Here is a 16,228-nt window from a genome sequence, read left to right as displayed (position 1 = left end):
CTGTGAGGAAACCCGCACCCTCCTCCACAGGCCGAAAGAAACCTCCAGTATCTCAAAATAACATCTACAAGACCTGTGACCCAGCAGTGCCACATGTAGAAATTTATCCAAGGTACACTGGCACGGGTGCTGGAGGATGTATGTACACAGATGTTTATTGCCACACTGTGTATAAAGGCAAGGTGTTGGACTCAACACGTGTCCCTCCCTAGGGCCCTGGTATAAGTGGTGGTATGTCTATGCTGTGAAATACCATGCAGCCAGTGAAAAGAAGCAAGACATGTTTACTTCGATTTTTTTTAATGTGGAAAAAAAGAAAAAAGTACTATGGACTGAATTGTGCCCCCCCATCATCATATTTTGAAGCCCTAACCCCCAAGGTGATGGTATTTGGAGATGGGGATTAGGAAGGTAATTAGGTTTAGATGAGGACTTGAGGGTGGGGCCCTCGTGATGGCATGAGTGCCCTTATCAGAGGAGACACCAGAGAGCTTGCTTCTCTTTCTCCACCATGTGAGGACACAGCAGAAGGCAGCTGTCTACAAGCCAGGAAGAGAGCACTCACCAGAACCCAACCATGCTGACACCTTGATCTTGGACTTCCAGCCTCCAGAACTGTGAGAAATAAATTTTGGCTGTTTAAGCCACCTAGACTATGGTATTTGTTATGGCAGCCAGAGCCAATTAACACAGTACAAAATCTAGATGTGCAACAATTTCCAAGATATACTATTAAGTGATCAAAGCAAGGTGGAAAGCAGTGCTAACGTGTAAAACGAGAGAGGTGTATTTACATTTCAGCTCATTTATCCACAGAATAGCTCTGGAAGTTTCCCAATAGTGTATGCATCCAGGAGGGGGAACTGGTGCTTTTTGAATTTTGTAAGATGTGAACAAGTGAATAACTCGTCTGCCATCACACTATCACACAACTGAACAACGGGGTGGGGTGTCTCAGGTTGCCCCGGAAGATAACAGGAGCCTGGGGATAGGGGAACCAGGCCAGGTGGGAGATTGGGTCCAGTTCTCGAAGTGCCCTGGGAGGCGACCCCAGGTTTGAGTGTGTTTGTGTTCCAGGAAGTAGGTTGTTTCCCCGTGCGTACGGTCTGCAGGGGTCAGCCCCCGCTCCACGCCCCAAAACACACCGCGATCTTTACTTACGGCTGCCTGCAGTTCCGATGTTTCCCGGCAGGTGGCGTGCCGCAATCTGAGCCCGAAGCCCCCAATCCTTTCCCCACACCCACCCCACCCCTCTCCCGCCAGCCCCTCCGCACAGAGGTTAGGAATACACCTGGGGGCCAGGCACAGCTGGCAGACGCGGCCTCCGCTCCTGGAGCCTTTTATGGGCACAAACGGGGCCCTATGATCGCCCCTGGCCGAAAATGTAGACCCCTGAAGCAGGGAGTGTCTGCTTGGCCTTAACAGACCCCTCCAGAGGGACCAGACATCAAGCCTGCGCCTCCTCGGACCTTGGAGCCTGGACCACCTGGTCTTGTATCCTGGCTCAGACACTGGGACAAGGTACTTTGTTCTTGGAGTTTCCTCATCTGTCAAATGGGGGTGAGGAAACCTACCTTGAAAGGTTGCAGTAAGGGTGAGAAAAAGGCCTGTCCTGGGCCTAGCACTATGGGGCGACTATCCAGGCACAATAAACTGTAATCACTTTTATTATTCGATTGTATTTTTATTCTTTATGAAAGATCTGACACCACATTCAAAGAAATCTTGTTTCAGATAGGAATTGGCTGAGTCTCCTAGAGTAAACTTTTAGGGTGCCCTGTCTTTGGTCTCTCCTCTCGAGTGAAGAGCTGTCCTTGACTCCTTTCTCCCCCACGCCCAATTTCCTCCGGAATTCTGTCCAATACCTCCCAAATCCATGGAGAATCCACACGGTCCGATTCCTTATCATCACTCCCCTAGGCCAGTGCAGTCTCCATCACCTTGTTCTCCTAGCTTCACCCTCCACAGAGACCAGAGGCATCTGTAAACACGTGAGCCAGATTAAGTCCCTCCTCTGCCTAGAACGCTCCATGAACCCACTTCACTCAGAGCAAAAGAAAGTCCTCCCCTGGGCTCATAAGTCCCTGCCCCATCTGTCCCATTATTCCCCTGCCTTTGTTTCCTCCCACTCTCCCTCTCCATCCTCCGCTCCAGCCACATTGACTTATGTGCTTTTCAGAGAACACACAGGCATATTCTAGGCTCAGGGCCTTTGCAGCCCCACCCTGAAATGATCTTCCTTCAGAAGTTCCCGGGACAGTCCATCTCACGTCACACGTTACCACCTCTGCAGAGAGGCATCCCCTGACCACCATCGCATCACTGTATCGTCACTGGAATTATCTCCATACCTCTTCATTCCGTTATTGTCTATGTCCGCCACCAGAACATCAATCCCACAAGGGAAGGGATTTTTGTCTGTTTTGTTCATTGCTGTGGGGTTTAGCGTCAATAAAATACATTCTCCTGCGTCTTTTCTGCCTCCACCATCTTCAGCTGCTTTTCCTATAAATTCCTTAATTTAGCAAGAAAGTCTGCGAAAGAGCTCTTAGGGAGGCCAGTGGCGGACCAAAGGGCGTCAGTCTGCGGCTGGAGGGGGTACCAGGGTCCAGGCGGCTGTGAGCGCGCCAGGGCTGCCTGTCGAGCCGCTGGTGTCCAGCCTGTCCCGCTGGGGTGACGAGCGCTCGCAGTGGCTGGAGCTGCCATCCAGGCCAGGAGGCAGCCAGCGCTGCAGGCCGCCCGAAGCCCCAGGGGGGCTCCCGGACGGCTGGGAGGCACCCGGGCCTAGGCTGCACCAGCGGCGGCCGCAGCAGAGAAGGCGCAGGAGCGCTTGGCGCATGTCGCGGTTGGTGAACGTGTAGATGATGGGGTTCAGAAGCGAGTTGGCCATGGCCAGGCCCAGGAAGGGGTCCGCCTGCAGGAGCACAGGGCAGGCACGCGCCGGGCACGCCACGTCCAGCAAGAGCAGCAGGAAGAGTGGTCCCCAACAAGCCACGAAGGCCAGGAGCACCACGCTGAGCGTGCGCAACAGAGCCAACGAGCGCGGCGTGTGGCGTGCGCGGGTCGAGGCGCCCTCGCCAGTCCCGGGGTGGGCCCCCAGGCGCCGCGCTTTGGAGCGCACTTGGCAGTAGATCCGCGCGTAGAGTGCGCAGATGGCAGCCAGGATGCCAACAAAGGCGAGCACGCAGAAGAGCACGTAGGCCTTAGCATAGAGCGGCAGGACCGTGGAGCAGGCGTCCAGATGGCCGAGACAATTCCAGCCGAGCGCGGGCAGTAGCCCGAGGAGCAGCGACACGCCCCAGGCCGCGGCCGCCAGCGCCAGCGTGCGCCCCCGACGAGCTGCGGGAGCGGGTCCGGGTCCCCGGCGCTCCATGGTGAGGAGGCGCTCGAGCGCGATGGCCAAGAGGCTCAGCACGGACGCGGCGAGCGCCACGAAGACGCCACCCTCACGAGCGAACCAGAGCGCGGGCGACAGGCGCAGCGTGAGAGGCCCCGACAACAGGATGTTGGCTGCATAGGCGGCGCCCGCCAACAGGTCGGACAGCGTGAGGCTACCCAGGAGCAGGAACATGGGCGCATGGAAGCGCGGGTGGCGTCCGAGCACGATCAGCACGGCCAAGTTCTCGAGTACGATGAGCGCGCACACGGCCAGACACACGACGGCGTCGGCGCGCAGCCCCGCGCCGGGCTGGTAGCGCGCACCGCGGAGCTTCCCGGTGTAGTTGTAATGCAGGACGATGACCTCGCTCACTGGCGCTGGCCGCAGCAGCCCCGGCTCCATGGGCTGCCCGCCCCAAGACTGCAGAGAGGTTGGGTGCAATGTCAGGCCTGGCGAGCACCATCCCCGCGGCCTGCGGAGGCGGGCACGGGCGGGGCCTCACCTGCGAAGGGGGCCCTAACCCCCTACTCCCTACCCCACACGCACTACGGGGCCCAGAGGGAGTTTGGGATGGCAGGGGGGTGTCCATGGAGACAGGCCGACACAAAGACACACAAATGACATCACAAGGGGACAGGGTAACACAAGTCCCACAGGAAAGGTACACTAATAATTCACACACAAGCAGGGGTGTCCAGAGGCATATTAATCATAAACAGACAGCAATAGCCACACAGAGAAAGGGACACACAAATACAGTGACACGCCGACAAGGACATGTGCACAGATAGTCACAAACTAGGGCAAAATGCGCAGTTACACCCCATCAGGGAAACACGAATGCCCATTCACACACGGACAGAGAGACACAGGCAAAGAGATACAAATTCCGCCACACGCAGACGGGATCTTCTGCCTAGTCTCACAGGCCACAATTTCACAAACTCCACCCACACCCAGCCTGGAACCCAGAGCCCCACAATCTTCACACCTCGCTGCACACAGGGCTTTTTTCTGCGAACCCCCCTTCATCCGCCACAAAACCCCAGGGAGAAAGCTGAGCCCATCCACGCATTTTGCAGCGACAGAGCCTGAGGGCAGCAGACAGGATCCACATCTCACAGACTCTTGCAGAAGGGCATATATGTCATTAAAGTATAATAATACCTCCCACCTGTGACTGCATGCTATCATCCCCTCGTCCCCAATTTACAGACGAGGACGCTGACGCTCAAAGTACCCTGCATAGAAGCAGGCACAAAGGTTTTCACGCTCCCACACAAACACATCCACGCAGAAACAGTTACACAATCACGGGAGTCCCACTTAACAGATGAGAAAACCAAGGCCTAGGGAGGGGAACGGACTTAGTTGGACATGGCAGAAACAAATGCACCCCAGACAGCTTCAGCTGCACACAGGGAACCAGGCGCAAATACGGACTCACAGGGAGTCACGGACTCAGCCACGCTGTGGGGGAAGGGGGCATCAGATACACGCAGATACAGGTTACATTCGCTCTGCTGGGAACACTGCACAGAGGCTCACACCCTGTGCACCGCCCGCCTCGCCTCGTCTTGCCTGGAGGCACGAGTGAGGTAGTGAAACTTGCAGTGGCGTGGCTGGGAGGGAGCGAGGCCAGGGGATTCCGGGCGCCCCACAAACACCCCCATCCCGGGTCCCGCATCCAGTCCCGAAGTCGCCGGTTTTCCTCTCCCGCGAGGCCTTCGGGAAAGGCCGAGGAACCCAAGCAAGGGGACAAGGGTAGTGACAAGGGCAACACCCTCTGGGCCAGGCTGAGCCCCGCGCGCGAAAGGACCCGGTGCTGTACACTCACCCCTGTGCCCAGGTGTTGTGCGCTCAGCAGTCGAGCGGCCTGGAGCTGAGTGAGCTGCCTCTGTTCGGGGGGCGGGACTGGAGCTGACAGGCGAGGGGGCGGGCCCGCAAGGCCGAGTGCCAGCGGTCGCAAGCAATTGCCCCCTCCCCTTGGGGCCCGGGCTCCCAGCCCGTGTCTGCCAGCCTGTGCCACCCGCCGCGGCACCGGAACGCGCCCTGGTGGCGACTGGCACAGGCGAGCCCTCAGCTTCCCCCTCCGGGCCTGGGCTTCTCTCCCAGGGACGCTCCGTCGCGGTGGGAGGACCCGGAGACCTGAGAAGGGGAGGGTTCTTCAGCCTCTCCCCCCGCCCACCGAAGTAAAGGGGTCCTCTCTGTCCTCTGGGCACTGGTCCCTCCCTGTATTCCACCTACCTTCCAACTGAACCTCCTGGGCTGCACCCCAAGGACGTCCCGCCGGCGGAGGGGCCCTGGCAACCCGGGTTAGGAGGGGTCTTCGGCAGCGGTAGCCTCAATCCCCTCCCCCCAGCAGCTAGGTCCCGTCGGCCTCCGGGCTCAGGCCCCACCCCATTTCCCCGCTCCCACCCCCCGTCTGGGGCGAGTGGGGGAGGGGCAGGCGCGGTCAAGATTCTGGTGGGAACCTTTTCCTCCCCAGATAAGGAGAATCTGGCTCGTAAGTCCCCCTGGTTCTCCCGCTTCCCCCACCCCGTCTCTCTCACCCTTATCACTCCCGACAACGTGATTTACTCGGTTGTCATGTTTCTGGACTGTGTCCCCACCAGTCAGCCCCACAGGGGTAGGAATTTGCGTTCTGTCGTGGGCACTGCCTGGACACAGCCTGTACCCAGTAAGCAGCCGCTGAGTGAATGAATGAATGACTGTCTCCCTCACTTTCTCTCTGTGTGTCTCTCTTCTGTTCTCTCAGGGTCTCTCCGTCTCTGTTTCTCCCCGTCTCTGTGTGCGTCTCTCTCAGTCGCTTCTCCGCCTTTCTCTGTGCCTCTCCCACGTCTCTCCCAGGCCTCCGCTCCTCCGACGGGCCAGTCCCAGCTGGCCCCGCAGCCCACACCCCCAGTTCCCAGGAGCCTCCAGGCTGGGAAGCTCCCTCCTACCAGAGGCCACAGCCGGGAAGGGGGGCTGGGCCTGGCTGCCACGACCTTCACCAGGACTGTGCCCTTTGCACCTGCTGCCTCAGGCTTTGCGGGTCACAGGTGGGGTGAGGGCGTCCCAGGGACCATGAGCCAGAGGTTGGGGATGGATCGGAAGGGTGCCCCCAGGGGAGGGACCGCGTGGGACACCCAGGCCGGGTCGCATCCCCGTGTAGCCTCTTAGGGAATCTCTGTGGCTCCAAATACAACCACTCCTGCCTGCTCCGACAGGTCCCACACAGGGACAGCGCAGCCAGTGGGGCCCACGAAGGGGGGGCGCCTTAAGGTTTGGGTGCCAGAGCTCCACAGCCTCCCGCGACCAAGCCCGCTGGGATGAGCCCTGAAGATTCCCCAGATGCGGCGGGGCCATGCCTGGCACACATCATGTGATCCATAAATGACCCCATTCTGCAAAGGGGAAGCCACACCCCAGGGTGGGAAAGTGGCTGCTTCTCACCTCCCAGGCGGGGATCTCACCTCCCACGGGCCCCGCAGGGTGGAGGGGGGCTCTTCCTGCCACGGGTCTCAGGCCCAGCACCCCCAACTCATGCCACCTCGTACGCAAGATCCCACAAGATCACAGCCCTCTCCTGCTCTAGACTCTCCCATGGCTCCATATGTGGCTCAGAGTTCAAGTCCAAACCCCAACTACAAGGCCTTCAAAACCCACAAGGCCTTGCACAGTCTTTCCTCCTTACATCTCTGCTATTCCTCCGTCATACTCCCTTCCAGCCCCACTGACTTCCCCCCAGTTCCTCACACACTTCAAGACCTTGGCACCTGGGGATCAGCCTGCCTGGAACATCCTTCTTCCAGCCCTTCCAGCCGGTCACCTCCACAGAAAGGCCTTCCCTGCTGCGTCCCCCTCCTCCCCAAGCTCACACGGCAGTTGGCACCATCTGAAATTACCTTGAATGTTTACTTATTCATCTGGCATACTGTGGGTCTCTGCCCTAGACTCCCAGCTCCAGGAAGCCAGGGACCCTGTCTGTCCCTCTGCCCAGTCACTGAGTAAAGGTTAAGAGCTTGGAGTGTGGAGCTGGGCTCAGCTACTTTGTAATCTAGGACTCTGGGCAAGTGACACCCACTCTGAGTGTTGGCGGCCTCTTTTGTAAAATGGATAACGACAGTTCCCACTCCGAGGGATGCTGTTGAGGAGGAAGGAGTGGAACACAGCTGTGAGACACAGGTGAGAGTTCAGTCAATGTTAGCTCAGGTGCTATTGGTCACCACTGTATCCCAGAGGAGGAATTAGGAAGGGGTTCAACTCAGGCCCCATCAACCCCAGGCACCACTAGCACCCCAACCTGCCTCCACCCCCTGCCCCCCAGCCATGCCTGGTCTCTTTCCCAGGGGAAGGGCACCCCTGGCCTCCGAGCTCCTGCCACAGCCCGCTGCCTGATGCATGTCTGGGCCGGCACACCTGCCTGGCAGGTTCTGCTGCCAGGGCCCTCACCCATAGGGGCCGCCCCACCCAATCTGTGCCCACTCTCACTGAGCTGTATCCTCATCTCTGAAAGAGCAAAATGCCTCCCACAGTACCCTCACACCTCCACCCATCCAGAGTCAGAGGGCTGCAGCAGGACTTCCCATTCCCCCCCTCTCCATCTCCCTCTGACCAGTCCTGAGGCATGAATGTGGCTGCAGGGAGGTGCACAGCCAGAGACCAGAGCATTCATGGTTTCGGCGGGGTGGGGTGGGGGGGATGGTGGGGGGTTGTCTCAAACTGGAGGTTGAAGGGCCAACTCCGGCTCACAACCTCAAGATTCGGTTGCTTGGCTCAAAGGTTTCCCATTCAAACATCTGTCTGAACTGTACAGAAACACTAGTCTGGTCGGTATATTTGTTTCTCACAGGGGTACGGGTTAATTTTGGAACTGCTGTGTACTAGCACTGAACAAATAAGTACATATGTTGTAGATACTGACAACCAGTTTTCATACTGTTGGAGAATGAAGTTACAAATAAGCAGTGTGGTGCTGGATGGGGTTACCATTATGAAGTGTTTATTTTAACAGTTAGATATGAAAGTAAATATGGATATGAGTGTACACACGGGTTAGTACACACACATTTCCCAGCTCTGTCTGCCGAGGGCTCAGAGCAATGACACCCCAGTAGCAATGAGTACACTCAGCACCCAGATCTTGGTTTCTAAATACCATTTTCCAGTATGAGGAACCAGGGCTTCTTGGAGAAACGACCACTTCTAGGGCTGGGGCAGAGAAACTGCACAAGGACCCTGAAGCATCTTCTAGACAGAGTGCTTTAAAAAAAAAAATGCCAAAAAGACACCAGAGCCAGTCTGAAAGAACTCCCACTGGCCAAAGCTGGAACAATTTGAACAAAATAAATAGCGATAGAATTGGATTATAACCCAAAGAATAAAATAAATGTCCACAAATCCATGCCGATTTAAATACATGATTGAATCTATTTTAAACTGAGGGAGAAGGAACAAAAAGGTAATTTTACAGCCTGAGAGGTCCTCGAGAAGACATATGCTCCCAGGCCACGCCACCAGGAGGCTTTGGACATTTCTATTGCCAGCCTGGCCTTTCACAGTATCTGAGCTTGAAATCTCTGGCTGCAGTGCCAGGAGCATGGATTTCAGAGGAGACAGGTGGCAGGGCGACTTTCAGTTTCTAAACTTCCCTGAACCTCCATTTCCTCATCTGAAAATGGGAACACCATGGTCCTCTGCCCATAAGACGCTCACATTTTTGCGGGGGACAAAAAAAAAACCATACACAAGTTATTAAGAGAATTCCACATAGTGACATGTACTATAAACAAATAAAATATAATGTTGTGTTACGGGAGTGAATGGGGAATTTATTTTATTTTATATTTTTTGGCCGCGCAGCTTGTGGGCCCCAACCAGGGATTGAACCTGCGCCCTTGGCAGTGAAAGTGTGCACTGGACCACCAGGGAATTCCCGGAATGGGGACCACTTTATTTATATTTTTTTATTATTTATTTATTTTTAAATTTTTATTTACTTATATATTGATTTTTGGCTGCATTGGGTCTTCGTTGCTGTGCGGGGGCTTTCTCTAATTGCGGCGAGCGGGGACTACTCTTCGTTGTGGTGCGCGGGATTCTCCTTGCGGTGGCTTCTCTTGTTACAGAGCACAGGCTCTAGGTGCGCAGGCTTCAGTAGTTGCAGCACGCAGGCTCAGTAGTTGTGGCTCACGGGCCCTAGAGCGCAGGCTCAGTCTTTGTGGCACATGGGCTTAATTGCTCCATGGCATGTGGGATCTTCCCGGACCAGGGATCGAACCTGTGTCCCCTGCATTGGCAGGCAGATTCTTAACCACTGCGCCACCAGGGAAGTCCTGGGGACCATCTTAGATCCAAGAGCAGGCAAAGGCTCTTTGTGGAGGTGAAGTGAGCTGAGGTCAGAATAACATGAAGGCAGAGGGAAGGGTGTTCCTGGAAGAGGAATCAGCATGAGCAAAGGCCTAGCTTACTGTACTTCCTTTTTTTTTTTTTTTAATTGAGGGAGTTCCCTGGTGGTCTAGTGGTTAGGACTCAGAGCTTTCCTTTTCGTTTTTTTTAACAAATTTATTTGTTAATTTATTTTTGGCTGTGTTGGGTCTTCATTGCTGTGTGTGGGCTTTCTGTAGTGGCGGCCAGCGGGGGCTACTCTTCATTGCAGTAGCTTCTCTTGTCACAGAGCACGGGCTCTAGGTACGCGGGCTTCTGTAGTTGTGGCACGTGGACTCAGTAGTTGTGGCTCGTGGGCTCTAGAACGCAGGCTCAGTAGTTGTGGCGCATGGGCTTAGTTGCTCCGAGGCATGTGGCATCTTCCTGGATCAGGGCTTGAACCCATTTCCCCTGCGTTGGTAGGCGGATGTTAACCACCGTGCCACCAGGAAAGTCCGGACTCAGCGCTTTCACCGCAGTGGCCTGGGCTCAATCCCTGATTAGGGAACTGAGATCCTGCAGGCTGCGCATCGCAGCCAAAAAAAAAAAAAAAAAAAAAATGGAGGTGATAGTCACGTAACGTAAAATTACGTGACTAATTTTATGTTACGTGATAGTCACGTAACATAAAATTAATTCTCTTAAAGGAACAATTCAGTAGGATTGAGGACATTCACAATGGTATTCAACCACCACCTCTATCTAGTTTCAAAACATTTTCAACACCCCAAAAGGAAACCCCACACCCATTAAACAGTTGTTCCCCATCGCCATCCCCCAGCCCGAGGCAACCACTGATCTGCACTCTGTCTCTATGGATTTCTCTATTCTGGATACATCATATAAATGGAATCATACAATATGTGGCCTTTTGCACCAGACTTCTTTCACTTAGCATAATGTTTTGAGGTTCTTCCAGGTTGTATAGCAGGCAGCAGGACTTCATTTCTTTTTATGAGTGAATACTACTATTGTATTAATGTACTTATGAAAAATTCTAAAAGGCTCCGAGAAGAGGCTTTGAGTTGGGAGAGTGAGGGGCTTCGTGGGGGGGGGGGATCACCTTGTCCCCAGGTGCTGGGCAGAAATTGGGCAGAGCCATGCTTTTCTCCCCTGCTCACTCCGGGCCTGGTGAACTGCCCAGGGGAAAATCTGACCTCATCTTCCTGCACAGATGTCCCCAGATACAACTTGGGTTAAACCCAGGCCAAGGGCTCCAAAAGCTGGAGACATGGTTGGCAGACCAAGTCCTCAGAAGGCAGAGGAGGCAGGCCCTGATCCTTCCCACCAAGCAGCCCTCTTGGTGCCCCCCTCCCTGCATCCCTCACTTCCAAGTGAGGTTTGGAAACTTGGAGTCAGATCCTCCTCTCTCTTCCTCTCTCTCTCTCTCTCTCTCTCTCTTCCCCCTCACACTTAGACATTCATTTCACAGACTAGATAGGGAGGGGAGGGGAAAGAACAACTGGGCAGAGAGATTGAATCAGCACATGCAAAAGTGTGGAGGCTGGGCTTCCCTGGTGGCGCAGTGGTTGAGAGTCCGCCTGCCGATGCAGGGGACACGGGTTCGTGCCCCGGTCCAGAAAGATCCCACGTGCCGCGGAGCAGCTGGGCCCGTGAGCCATGGCCGCTGAGCCTGCGCATCCGGAGCCTGTGCTCCGCAACGGGAGAGGCCACAACAGTGAGAGTCCCGCATATCGCAAAAACAAAAACAAAAACAAAAGTGTGGAGGCTGAAAAGAATGTGTGGGTAAAAGAAACAGAAATCAGGTCAGTAGGGCACAGTTATGGCTTAGGGGGAGGAAAGAGCAGGAGTGGGAGGTGAAGCTGGGGGTGGGGCAAGGGCAGATCTGGTGGACCTCAAATATCAGGCCTGTGATATCTGTTCACCATCTTGCTGTGTGACTTACTTAACCTCTCTGACCTCAGCCTACTCATCTGTAAAATGAAGTCATGGAAGTCTTTTTCGTTCTCACAGTGATCTTGGGAGTATGAAGGCAATCATTGGTGTAAAGAGCTAACACATTGCTTGGCCCAGAGCTAACCACTTGATAAATGTCAGACTTTTTTTTTTTTTGGCCATGTCGTGCAGCATGTAGGATCTTAGTTCCTGACCAGGGATCGAACCCAGGCCCCTGCAGTGAAAGCATGATGTCCTAACCACTGGACCATCAAGGAATTCTCAGACACTTGGCTTGTTTCTATTCTTTTTCTTCTTTTATTTTTGGCTACCTTGAAAAATGCTATAAACCTTTGTGTACAGGTTTGTTGTTGTTGTTGTTTTGTTTTGTTTTTTGGTTGCACCGGGTCTTAGTTGCAGCAGGCGGGCTCCTTAGTTGTGGCATGCATGTGCGATCTAGTTTCCTGATCAGGGATCGAACCTGGGCCCCCTGCACTGGGAGCGTGGAGTCTTATCCACAGCACCACCAGGGAAGTCCCTGTATACAGGTTTTTTTTATGTGGACATATATTTTTATTTCTATTGGGAATATATCTAGGAGTGGAATTGTGGTGTCATGTGGTAATTCTCTGCTGAACGTCTTGAGGAACTGCCAAACTTTTCCAAAGTGATTGCCCTGTTTTGCATTCCCACCAGCAATATATAGGGGTTCTGATTTCCCCACATCCTGCTAACACTTGTTATTTTCCATCCTTTTTAAATTTTATTATTTATTTATTTATTTTTGGCTGTGTTGGGTCTTCGTTGCTGCACGCAGGCTTTTCTCTAGTTGCGGGGAGCGAGGGCTCCTCTTTGTTGCGGTGCACAGGCTTCTCACTGTGGTGGCTTCTCTTCTTGTGCAGCACAGGCTATAGGCACGCGGGCTTCAGTAGTTGTGGCACACGGGCTCAGTAGTTGTGGCGCAAGGGCTTAGTTGCTCCGCGGCATGTGGGATCTTCCCGGACCAGGGATCGAACTCGTGTCCCCTGCAGGAGGATTCTTAACCACTGTGCCACCAGTGAAGTCCCTTCCATCCTTTTTTATTACAGTCATCCTGGTGGGCGTGAAGTGGCATCTCATTGTGGTTTGATAGTTATTCCTTTTTTTTTTTTAAGTTATTACTTTTTGTTATTATTTCTATTGATCCCAACGCACACACTGCAGTGCATGCTTCCTCCTATCCTTCCCCACTCATGACCCTCCCGTAACTCCTTGGAGCACTTTGAAGAAAGCTCAAGCAGAGGGGAGAAGGGATAAATTAGGAGTTTGGGATAAACATATACACACTACTATATGTAGAATAAATAACCAACAAGGACCTACTATATAGCACAGGGAACTATACTCCATATTTTGTAATAACCTATAAGAGAAAAGAATCTGGAAAGAAAAGATATATATGCATGGATAACTGAATCACTTTTCTGTATATCTGAAACAAACACAACATTGTAAATAAACTATACTTCAATTAAAACAAATAATAATAAAAGAAAGCAAGCTCAGGCAGCCCAGGCCTTTGCCAACTGGCTGTTGCCCTGCTCCCCACCCCCTACCATACCATACCTCTTGCCTCTAAATCTCCAAACCTGGCAACTGTTCCTCATGGTCAGAGAAGCAGGATTTGGGGTCAGAGAGACGTGGGTTGGAATTCTGGCTCTGATGATCTTGGGCAGATGGATTGACATCTGTGAGCCTCAGTTTCCTCATCACTTAAATGGGAATCATAATTATTCCCCTCTCATACGGTTCAGTGAGACTGATCATGTCAACTGTTTAGTGCAATGCCTGGCATTGAATAGGGGCTGTATTAATCAGGATTTGTTTAGTTGAAAGTTCCAGGAAAAAAAATTAAGTCCAACTTAAAAACAACTCAAACTGGCGTGGGGGCAGTGGTTAGGAATGAATTGACTCCCGTAGCTGAAAATCTAGGGATCTAGGAGTTGGGTTAACTTCAGGCATACCTGGATCAAGAAGCTCCAGTGTCACCAGGAATCTAACTCTGTCCCTTGGCTCAGCTGGGCTTTCATCTCATCAAGCTCCCCTTTGGGTGGCAGAGATTCTTCCTGGCACTACAGATCCATTATTCCCACTCAGTAGCAACTTGGAAAAAGATATCCGGTCACCCCAGGGTTCCACCAGAAGTCCTAGTACTGAATTTCATTGGCCCAGCTAGGATCACATGTCATAACCAAACCAATCTCCTGGTCTGGGGAGTGGACTGCTCTGATTGGTCAGGTTGGAGAATGTGGGCGGAGTCAACCCAAAATTGGTCTGAGCATCTTCACGTGGGCCATTAGGAGTCCTCAAACTTTGGTGGGTTGCTTTTCAGGCATCTGAGATGGGAAGGGCATGGAACAACAGAAAGGGCAGAAGTTAAATTCAGGGAGTTCAGTTCAGGGCCAGTTGAGTTTGAGATGCCTCCCCGCCATCAGGTGGTGCCACTGAGTCATCAACTGAATATGAGACATGCATTCACCTGGTGTCTTGGTGGCTCACGTTCTTTTTATTGATTTTATGAAAATGTAATTTCCTTTTGAAGGATACAATTAAGAAATGTAATTATTATGATGTATAATTTCTCCACCTGGAGTTAATTACCTTCTTTTTTTCTTTAGCTGTCTCTCTTAGAAGTTCTGGTAATTTATCTCAATCCAACTTTCCAAATGATAAAATTCATCAGATAATCTATAGGTAGCACTCTGTTTTCCTCCTGGGTTCTTTTTGCTGGGGTATTCCTCTTGCCACCATCCCAGGAATTCTCTTCATCTCTTTCCTAAGCTGGAATCCCTGTTTCCTCAGTCTCATGTCTTCTTTTTTTCTTTGTTTACCCCTCTGTTTTTGTGGAGTGCATCCTGCAGTAAATTTCTGAGAACGTAAGAGCATCAAAGATAACATTTCTGAGTCCTTCCATGTTTTGATATGTGTTTACTTGCTCCTCACACTTGATCAATATTTTGGCTGGAAATAGTGGTCTGGATTGAAAATCCTTTTCTGTCAGAATTTTGAATCCATATCCCCATTGTCTCTCTCTCTCCTTTTTTTTTTTTTTTTTGATGTATTGGTATTTATTGGAAAGAAACATGCTCCTCTTACACACCTGAGGGCAGGAAGCAAAGGCAGGTTCTCAGCAGGAGTGGGACGGGGAACCTCTCTCTCTTTTTTTAATAGATTTATTTATTTTATTTATTTATTTTTGACTGCGTTGGGTCTTCGTTGCCGCATGCGGGCTTTCTCTCATTGCGGCGAGCGGGGGCTACACTTCGTTGTGGTGCACGGGCTTCTCATTGCAGTGGCTACCCTTGTTGCAGAGCATGGCCTCTGGGCACAGGGGCTTCAGCAGTTGTGGCATGCAGGCTCAGTAGTTATGGCGCATGGGCTTAGTTGCTCCGTGGCATATGAGAGCTTCCTGGACCAGGGATTGAACCCATGTCCCCTACACTGGCAAGCGGATTCTTAACCATTGCACCACCAGGGAAGCCCCCATTGTCTCTTTGTTTCCCATGTCTTTGAATGTGCTGTTCTACCAGGAAGGCACTTCCTTCCTTCCTCTCTTTTTCTCACTAATTCTCACTCATCCTTTAGATGCTACGATAAACATTTCTGGGGATCACTATTGAATGAAAAACTACTTCAATTAGGTGACTCTCTTGACTAATTTTGGCCATTGAAATATGAAGTGTATGCAATGACATACATCACTTCTGCATGTCAATCAATTCTGAGGAGGCATCAAAAAGCCCACACAAGGACTTCCCTGGGTGCATAGTGGTTAAGAATCCGCCTGCCAATGCAGGGGACACGGGTTTGATCCCTGGTCCGGGAAGATCCCACATGCCACGGAGCAACTAAGCCCGTGCACCACAACTACTGAGCCTGCACGCTAAAGCCCGAGAGCCACAACTACTGAAACCCCAGCGCCTAGAGCCCATGCTCTGCAACAAGAGCAGCCACCGCAATGAGAATCCTGCACACCGCAACAAAGAGTAGACCCCACTCGCCGCAACTGGAGAAAGCCCATGCACAGCAACGAAGACCCAACGCAGCCCCAAAATAAATTAATTAATTAAATAAAAAATAATAATAAAAAAAGCCCACACGAGCTTCTCCAGTCTCTCTCTTGTCCCTTTGTGGCAACTGAGGCAGTGAGTTCCTGACGGTACAGCCACAAGATAGTACGTACCTGGTCAGCTTGGACCCCTTCCTGACTGTGTAGAGCTGAGCCTCTGCCAGCTCATGTAGGATGAGTAACATGACGGGGGAATAAACTTTGGTTGTGTTAAACCACTGGACTTTGGTCTTGTTTGCTATTGCAGGGAGACTTGACCTATTCGGACTAATACAGAGCCCAACTTAAATGTGGCTTCCTCAGAAGTCCTCCCGATCACAGCCCCCAAACTAGGTTACTTCCTGTTATTGTAAGCTTGCATTTTCCTATGTGACCCTTATTGCAATCATAACTATGTAATTATTTGTGTAATGAATTCAACATTTATCTCCTTTATC

The 16,228-nt window shown here is 52.3% G+C and overlaps 1 protein-coding gene across 8 annotated transcripts; it reads right to left on the bottom strand.

Annotated features, from left to right (window-relative positions):
* Window positions 1-1,663: 1,663 nt before the first annotated feature.
* S1PR5 (sphingosine-1-phosphate receptor 5) lies at window positions 1,664-13,835 on the bottom strand. 8 transcript variants are annotated; one of them, XM_033854344.2, is made up of 3 exons: window positions 5,627-7,609; window positions 5,217-5,276; window positions 1,664-3,799 (listed from the first exon to the last, which is right to left on the bottom strand). In XM_033854344.2, exon 3 carries the CDS (start codon window positions 3,779-3,781, stop codon window positions 2,579-2,581), a length of 1,203 nt encoding a protein of 400 aa, XP_033710235.1. In that variant the 5' UTR covers window positions 3,782-3,799; window positions 5,217-5,276; window positions 5,627-7,609; the 3' UTR covers window positions 1,664-2,578. The 8 variants fall into 8 exon arrangements, with proteins under 8 accessions (XP_033710235.1, XP_033710236.1, XP_019788631.1 ...); XM_033854345.2 differs by having other exon boundaries at window positions 6,104-7,609; XM_019933072.3 differs by having other exon boundaries at window positions 5,217-5,527; window positions 5,627-7,608.
* Window positions 13,836-16,228: the final 2,393 nt, after the last annotated feature.

The sequence above is a fragment of the Tursiops truncatus genome, chromosome 3 (assembly GCF_011762595.2).
Source record: "Tursiops truncatus isolate mTurTru1 chromosome 3, mTurTru1.mat.Y, whole genome shotgun sequence".
Classification (NCBI taxonomy): domain Eukaryota; kingdom Metazoa; phylum Chordata; class Mammalia; order Artiodactyla; family Delphinidae; genus Tursiops; species Tursiops truncatus.
This window is presented reverse-complemented; position numbering and strand designations above follow the sequence as displayed.